General features: G+C 40.7%; 1 protein-coding gene across 1 annotated transcript; it reads right to left on the bottom strand.

Annotated features, from left to right (window-relative positions):
- Window positions 1–1014: 1014 nt before the first annotated feature.
- On the bottom strand, window positions 1015–7403 carry LOC143483290 (polymeric immunoglobulin receptor-like). The gene is made up of 7 exons (XM_076982115.1): window positions 7131–7403; window positions 6771–6845; window positions 6201–6222; window positions 5416–5513; window positions 2238–2558; window positions 1816–2121; window positions 1015–1576 (listed from the first exon to the last, which is right to left on the bottom strand). Exons 1-7 carry the CDS (start codon window positions 7207–7209, stop codon window positions 1539–1541), a joined length of 939 nt encoding a protein of 312 aa, XP_076838230.1. The 5' UTR covers window positions 7210–7403; the 3' UTR covers window positions 1015–1538.
- Window positions 7404–9178: the final 1775 nt, after the last annotated feature.

Genomic DNA, 9178 nt, shown 5'->3' with positions numbered 1-9178 from the left:
CTGTCGCTCTATCACTTCTGTGTGCAACACTTTTCTCAGTAAGAGGAAAAAAAATGAAGTGAAAAAATGAAGTGGAAACTTTTCTGAAACAGCAAATAGAAGTACAAGAATCAGTGACGTTATTTGTGGTGCTACTTTTGTCAAACACGCAGACTTCACGTGATGATGTTGGACGTTGCAGAAGAGGTGTGATAGTGCACATTAAAGAGTCGTCTCCTACATTAGAGGAAGTGAATGACACAGCCAGTACTGAGAGGAGGAGAGAGGAGTAACACACACCTGCTGTGAAAGGCTGATGAGCTGAACCTGTACTGATGACAGAATAAACAGTTTTCTTCAACATCGTGTGATGTGATTTGCTTCTTGTGCATTTTGGTAACTGTAGATGCACTCTGTGGTTCAGAGGACTGTGTGACCGTCTCATTGGACAGCCAGCATCTCGTCTTTAGACCACAACGCTTCATTTGCAGCGTGTCTGAAGTAGAGCAGTGTGAGGCACTCTGGGAAAACCTCCTCCTGCAGGTTACAGCCTCACTCTGCAATCGTACCCATATTAGACTGACAACCAGCACCACTGTGTCCAGTAAAGACATGTGGTTACACTGGCAATCACTAATATATATCTTATATACATTGTATATATTTATATATAGAAAGAGGAGATATTGTCAGAAAACGATGTTCTCTTTATTAATATAACCAGGGCTTAATTTGAGCCGGATCCTCCCGGAACAGGATCCGGGAACTCTTTAATTTTGAAGCGTGTGTTCCGGGAACTGTCTGCCTCGATCCGGTAACATTTTACGTTCGCAACCCCCCCCCCCCCTCTCCCTCATCTACATCTGGGTCCATCTGGGGTCGTATCCTTCTAGAGTATCCATCTGGGTGCTTCACCCCTGATTATACTGACAGTCCTGCTGTTATTTACAATATGCAGTGATAGATTTCACTCCCTCCAGGAAATACACAACACTTTGGTTCTTCTGTTACTGATAGATTTATTCTCCCCTTTGGGCTTGCACTTCACTCTCTTTCAATCCACCATCAAACTGTTCCAATACATGGTGAACAGAACAAGCACATGTTCATATTCAAACATACAACAAATAATGAATGTAAAATGCATATACATAAACAATGCTATTAACATATCTCGCAGGTCAAAAAACACTGGATTTTGTTTTGTCTCCTATATACATTGTTTGAATCGTTCGTTGTTCATTGTGTAAATCATTACATAGTTAAATATTATGCTCAACAATCATTGTTTATTTATGACAGGAAAAGTAATAGTGAAATATGGATTTGTTGAGTGAATCACTTCCTTAGTATGTTTCTGGAGATGAATAACAATAATAATAATAATTGTTTTATCTATAGCACCTTTAAAAACAAGTTTACAAAAGTTATTTAGATTATAAAGATGAAACACAAATGATATTAAAAATAGGAAGAGTAGAACAATGTTAAGTATTTTAAATGGAAGACTGTGAAAGACATGTAACACTTGTGTGTGTATTGGTCTCTCTGATGCTGGTTTACTTACTCTCAGGTGTCATTGTCACAGTTGTTGTCACTAAGAGGAAATAATGAACAACTTAATCTTTCAGACACATTCTGGTATCAGTGAGAACCTTTTCCAGTAAGATGAGCTCTGGTTGCTACCTCTGTTCTCCATACTAAGAATGCTGCATTCAGGACATTCACCACAGACACAGGATTAGTTATTCTGTCTCTAGTCAGTGCTGTCTTATTTTAAATGTTCATCGACATATAGTTTCACCATTTAAAACACAAAGGTACATGTAAACATACCTGTGAGTGCATCAGTGACTGTGAGGTGAACAGGAACCTGTACATCTCCAACAGAGCACCAGTACCAGCCAGCATCACTCTTCTTCAGTCCACTCATCTCCACCTTGAAGGATCTTATCCCTTCCCTGATCCACACTGTTGAATTCTGGGATGTGTGAGTCCTCCCCACTGTGTAGCAGCTCCAGTCTGTAGATCTGCACCACTGCTTCTGTTTATTCTGATATGCAGCACTGTAGAGACACTGGACACTGACGCTGCTCCCCTCCTCTCCACTCACTCTGCTCCCCAACACAGACACCGCAGGAGCTGAACACACACATATAAATACAGCAGTGTAAACATGTCCTCCATCATAAGAAACATCTGATAGAAGCCTTACAAACAGTCAGCAAGTCTATATTTAATACAGAGGGATTTCTTACCTGCACTAACTGTCAGATACAAATAATCCTTATCATCCGGATTATATTTATCACCAATTTCAGCAGCACACCAGTACCATCCAGAGTGATCAGTGTTCAGTCTGTTCAGTTCCACAGTAAACATATTGTGGGTTGGATGATCAATAACTGATGTGCTTCCATGTGTGTTTCCATAAGCTACTATGGTACAAGAGGACCAATAGTATCCATGACACCAGAATTTCTTGTTTGATTTATAGGATTCATCATAAAAACATGGAATAGTGACAGAATCTCCACTTTTTACAGCAATGTGCTTCAGCGTCCTCATGTTCTCTGAGTCTGCAGACACACACACCCACACACACACACACACACACACACACACACACACACACACACACACACACTGCTTTACAAAGATTTGTCTGTGTCTCTGTACTGAGCAGGAAGGATTTATGTCCAATGTTAAAGTGAAGATCAGTTCAGTGATGTCTGGAGCCACACTGCACTCTGAAATAGGTCAGCTAATAAAGAACCAGTTACACCCATGAAACTGATCTTACCTGAGATGCAGCTGAGATGGACATATATTGTACAAAACTATTCTGTCATAAAACTTCGAAATCAGATCATGGAGGAATGTTACAAACACACTGTCAACATGGTTATTCCTGGACCTGCTTTTATCTATGAATGTATAATGCATGACAATTCAGTTAATATTATAAATGTAAAGATGTGGAGCTCGGAGGCCCCCAGTCATTGAGTCTTGTAATGGTATGGTAATCTGAGATGTTGATGCTGTCATCCAGCCATGTCATGTTCACTCTAGTTGTGATAATGACTTGGGTGGAAAGCAATGGCTCAGTGAGCCCTCATGACTGTGGTCACCTGCAGGCCCCTCCCTTTAGTTATGCTGCTACTGATAAGCCTGCCACAGCCACATGCTAATCACTGGCACTTGTGCTATATACACTCACCGGCCACTTCATTAGGTACACCTGTCCAACTGCTCATTAATGTAAATGTCAAATCAGCCAATTACATGGCAGCAACTCAGTGCATTTAGGCAAGTAGACATGGCCATGACGATCTGCTGCAGTTCAAACAGAGCATCAGAATGGGGAAGAAAGGTGATTTAGGTGACCTTGAACGTGGCATGGTTGTTGATGCCAGATGGGCTGGTCTCAGAAACTGCTGACCTACTGGAATTTTCACGTACAACCAGAGAATGGTCAGAAAAAGAGAAAATGTGAGCAGCAGTTCTATGGACACAAATGCCTTGTTAATGCCAGAGGTCAGAGGAGAATGGCCAGACTGGTTCAAGCTGATGGAACAGCAACAGTAACTCAAGTAACCAGTCGTTACAACCGAGGCATGCAGAAGAGCATCTCTGAACACACAACATGGCTGATGGACTACAGCAGCAGAAAACCACACCGGGTGCCACTCCTGTCAGCTAAGAACAGGAAACTGAGGCTACAATTTGCACAGGCTCACCAAAATTGGACAATAGAAGATTGGAAAAACATTGCCTGGTCTGAGGAGTCTCGATTTCCGCTGCGTCATTCAGATGGTAGGGTCTGAATTTGGCATCAACAACATGAAAGCATGGATCTATCCTGCTAGAGGTCTGCGCGGGACTGCTTTTTTAGTCCCGCTCCCGCCCATTTTAGTCCCGCTCCCGCCCACTCCCACCAAAAAATTGCTTGTTTTAATCCCGCACCCGCCCGCCACATACACAATTCTGTCGCCCCCGTCCGCAATCCTAATATGAATTGAATTAATTCAATTTAGTACTTGAAATTTTCTTAATTTGTATTTATTTATTTATATGTATTTATTAAAACAGCAATATAGCGATGGATTGCGCTGTCCCATTTCTTACCACAGTCCAAACACATGCCGTCAGGTGACGTACACCAACACTTTCTGATATCTATCACAACAAGCAAATGGTAGACGATTTCCATCTCCATTAATTACAATGGAATATGACCTCCATACATCAGACTTTCCTGTAATTGGCTTAATTGTGGTGTATTCACCTGTTTTAATTGAATTTTCCACAGCTGAAACTGGTTGACCGTCTAACCAGTCTCTGCCATTTCTGTATCAAAATGAAAAATAACGCCCACTTCATGTTCACGTGATCAGTTTCTTAGCCAATATTTTGAATGAGTTTATTGCTTACTTACTGAATGATTAGTTGTTTTCGTCCTGTTCCTTATGCATGGAAATCATTGCGTTGTTATTATTATAATTTTCTAGACTATTTATTAATTTGTGGGATTTTTCTACATGTATATGTGGTCCCGCTCCCGCAATGCCTGGACTAATTAAACTCCCGCTCCCGCCAATAAAAATTACATTCTGTCCCGCGCCGCAAGATATTCTGACGGGTCCCGCGGAATTACCGCGGGAGTGCAGACCTCTACATCCTGCCTTGTATCAATGGTTCAGGCTGGTGGTAGTGGTGCAATGGAGTTGCGGATATATTCCTGGCACACTTTGGGCGCATTAGTACCAATTGAGCATCACTTCCAGCAGGATAATGCGCTATGTAATAAAGCGCAAATAATCTCAGACTGATTTCTTGAACACTACAATGAGTTCACTGTACTCGAATGGCCTCCACAGTCACCAGATCTCAATCCAATAGAGCACCATTGGGATGTGGTGGAACGGGAGATTTGCATCATGGATGTGCAGCTGAAAAATCTGTAGCAACTGCGTGATTCTATTATGTCAATATGGACCAGACTCTCTGACGAATATTTCCAGTACCTTGTTGAATCTACGCCACAAAGGATTAAGGGAGTTATAAAGGCAGAAGGGGGTCCAACTCGGTACTAGCAAGATGTACCTAATAAAGCAGCCGGTCAGTGTATATGGATGTGTAATTTGATGTTTACATATTTCACCTATATTTTGTATCCTGGTTACATGCTTCTACCAAAGATAATTCTGTACAAGCAATTAGGAGATGGTATGGCTTGCCCTTGGCTGTGCCGATGCCATTGATAGATGTGACCCATGACTGACCAGTGCAGTGTTCATGTTTACAGTAAAATGATGAGTACTTAGGCCAATAACCTTAAGCCAATAACTAAAATCAAAGCAGGATGTTTTAATGTGTTTTTAATAGCAATAGCTTCAAATGTCTTTAGGTCTTACCCCCGTCAGGGAAACTTACTAAACTTCCTCACTGACATACAGATGCAGAAAACCAGAACGGTCAGCAACAGAAGTCCCACCCCCATCAGACTCCAAATAACTGTGATCCTTTTGTCCCTGAGGAGGGGACATATTTGTTAGCACAAGTCATTTCTTACTAAATGAATCAGAGGACAGTATATTTAGAGAGTATTGATCCTGTATTTTACATCACTGTGGAGTGTAACCAGTGATGGGCAGTACATTTATCTCTCATAGATGTGTTTTTGCACATCAATAAATGTATGTTATGGACACTGGAAAGATCTGTAGACGTGATCAGCAATTAATCTTCCGGTACTTGTTTTCCTGGGTTTGTTCTTTGTTTTCAGTTGTATTCATGTGAGTTGTAGCTGTAGAAGAAAATGTGACACTTTGTCCAAAAAAAAAGAAAACAATATGGTGTTATGGTGTTAACCAGATAGTAGACAAGAAGGTGTGAGGTTGTTAACCAGAAACTTAAAATGAACTCTTTAACAGAATTACCAGAAGTGACAAAACTTATATAGTACTCACTGAAACAGTACTGTTTTAAACTGTAGAAATTCATCTCAGATATTTATAGAAAAGCATTAAAATATGGAGTAAGTAACAGAAATGAAAAGTATATTAAACAAGGATCAAGAAATGAATGTCTACATTTGGACTATAAACTACCACCTTAGTAAACGCATCAAATGCAACGTATCACAATTAACATATGTCATGTGATGGACCTCAGTTGTTGTCTTCAGTACAATATAGGAAAGTGATAAATGAACTTACATGCTGTTCTCACTGCTGGAAACTGCAGTCACAGATGTCATTAAAGTAGAACAGAATTAACAAATTAATTCTATAAGCATTTATAAGAGCTAAACTCAAATTTTCTAAAAAAACAAAATCACTGTATTGTGTGCACAGGTGTGTGCGTGTGTGTGTGTGTGTGTGTATTATTAAACAGTAAGTGTCCGTATCAGTGTAATGAGAATGGCTGCTGCTATGTTTATTTCTGTATGAATCATGGTGGAGACGTGAATCACTGTAATCACATCCCTGTAGCCTTTTCCTGTGTTCAAACTGTACTCATTGTAAACGGTATTTTCACATTCAGTGTTTTAGGAATGACTGTAGAAACAAGTGTGATATGTAAACAGCAACCTGATGGTGACATAAAGCTTTGTGCTGCCTTGTCAAATGAGAAATGTGATGACAGTTGTGTTTAGCGGATTGTAAAATGTAAGTCTGTGTAATAATGTATATGGATAGTGTAGTAATAGTTATCCAACCTAACCAGCATGGTTCATAACATCAAACAACTTATTCCTGTGGGCATAACACTATATGTTCTGGTACCTGGAGTGGTGTGTGGATTGGTCTCTTTGATGCTGGTTTTCTCATTGTCAGCAGTCATTGTCACAACTGTTGTCACTATGAGGAAAGAATGAAAAAATTACTTTTCAGTCATATTCTGGTATCACTGAGAACATTTTTCAATAAGATGGTCTCTGGTTGCTCTGTTCTCCATACTGAAAATGTTGCATTCAAGACACAACAGAGACCAAATATGAAAGAGAAAAAAACTGACTCACTTCTACTCTTGTACACTAGGACTAAATCTACTATCACACCTCAGACACAGGATTAGTTGGTCATTAACATATAATTTCACCATTTAATTACTACATTAAAACACAAACGTGCATGCAAACATACCTGTGAGTGCATCAGTGACCTGTACATCTACAACAGAACACCAGTACCAGCCAACATCACTCTTCTTCAGTCCAGTCATCTCCACCTTGAAGGATCTTATTCCTTCCCCGATCCAAACTGCTGAATTCTGGGATGTGTAAGTCCTCCCCACTGTGTAGCAGCTCCAGTCTGTAGATCTGCACCACTGCTTCTGTTTATTCTGATATGCAGCACTGTAGAGACACTGGACACTGACGCTGCTCCCCTCCTCTCCACTCACTCTGCTCCCCAACACAGACACCGCAGGAGCTGAACAAACACATATAAATACAGCAGTGTAAACATGTCCTCCATCATAAGAAACATCTGATGGAAGCCTTACAAACAGTCAGTAAATCTATATTTAATACAGAGAGATTTCTTACCTGTACTAACTGTCAGATACAAATAATCCTTATCATCTGGATTATATTTATTACCAATTTCAGCAGCACACCAGTACCATCCAGAGTGATCAGTGTTCAGTGTGTTCAGTTCCACAGTAAACACATTGTGGGTTGGATGATCAATTACTGATGTGCGTCCATGTGTGTTTGCATAAGCTACTATGGTGCAAGTGGACCAATAGTATCCATGACACCAGTATTTCTTGTTTGATTTATAGGATTCATCATAAAAACATGGAATCGTGACAGAATCTCCACTTTTTACAGCAACGTGCTTCAGCGTCCTCATACACTCTGAGTCTGCAGACACACACACACACACACACACACACACACACACACACACACTGCTTAACAAAGATCACTGTCTGTATCTCAGTACTGAGCAGGTAGGATGTCCAATGTTAAAGTGAAGATCAGTTCAGAGATGTTTGGAGCCACACTGCACTCTGAAATAGGTCAGCTAATAAAGGACCAGTTACACCCATGAAACTGAAGACCACACAGGTGGTTCATAGGAGTGAACCAGCGCTGATATTACCTGAGATGCAGAGGAGAAACACAAAGAGAACGACAGAATCCATGAGAGAGTAACAGCACATGTAACAGTTGCTGCAGGGCACAAATGACAAACACACTTCCTGCGTCGGGGTCCACACACTTGGTCTGAGTCATGTTCTTTTTTTTCTCACATTCGTTCCTCTGTATATAGTGTATGTATATGTATGTGTGTTTGTATGTAAACACCAGTGTTGCGAATAACGCCGTTAAAAATAACGGCGTTAGGTAACGGCGTCATTTTGTCAGTAACGGAATAATATAATTCTTTACTTTTCCTGTCGTTACAACGCCGTTGACGTTACTGGTCATTAAAAGCGGTGCGTTACTATATATCGATATACTAATGCGAGCGGACCGCTGCCCAGGCTAGTGAGGAGTAACAGATCCTGATTGGTCAGTTCTCCGTGTAACACCCGTTTAACTTAACAAGTCAGTAAGCGATTGGCTAAGGCAGCGTGATGATAGCCAATCAGAGCCAGTGTTTTTACACGCGCGCCGAAGCACGCGAGTGACACGACACAAACGAAGAAGAGGCCGGAAGAGCGTCAGGTGCAAGCCGAAGAAAATTTAGCATTTTCAAGGCGATATAAACATTATTTAATATTGATTCTAATTAAAATCTGTAGTTACTGGAGCACATTCTACACATTTGTAAATTTCCACAAAAATAGTCAATAAAACCATATATACAGCATCACTCATGATGCAAACATGTATTTTAGGCATGACTCTTACATCTAACATCAGGACAATGTGTTAACATTTAAAATAATGGTAAACAACATGTTGAAACACGAGTTATACAAACCTAATAAGACGTGTTAAGATATCAGAGCAGCTCTACATATGAACATAAGATGAACTAAAGAACTGGTAGTGGACTTCCGCAGGGCCAAACACTCTTCTCCTGTACCAGTGAACATCCAGGGAATGGACATTGAGATGGTGATGTCCTACAAGTACCTGGGTGTTCATCTCAACAACAAGCTGGACTGGTCTGACAACACAGCTGCACTCTACCAGAAGGGTCAAAGCAGACTGTATCTCCTGAGGAGACTCAGG

This window comes from Brachyhypopomus gauderio, chromosome 19 (assembly GCF_052324685.1).
Source record: "Brachyhypopomus gauderio isolate BG-103 chromosome 19, BGAUD_0.2, whole genome shotgun sequence".
Lineage (NCBI taxonomy): Eukaryota > Metazoa > Chordata > Actinopteri > Gymnotiformes > Hypopomidae > Brachyhypopomus > Brachyhypopomus gauderio.
This window is presented reverse-complemented; position numbering and strand designations above follow the sequence as displayed.

Bases quoted from the DNA above. Each gene is read 5' to 3' on its own strand.
- LOC143483290 (XM_076982115.1), bottom strand. From the start codon at position 7,209: ATGACTGGACTGAAGAAGAGTGATGTTGGCTGGTACTGGTGTTCTGTT. The intron at 6,846-7,130 runs GTATGTTTGCAT...CTTTCCTCATAG, and splicing joins GGTCACTGATGCACTCACAG to TGACAACAGTTGTGACAATG. The intron at 5,514-6,200 runs GTAAGTTCATTT...TCCCCTCCTCAG, and splicing joins TCCAGCAGTGAGAACAGCAT to GGACAAAAGGATCACAGTTA.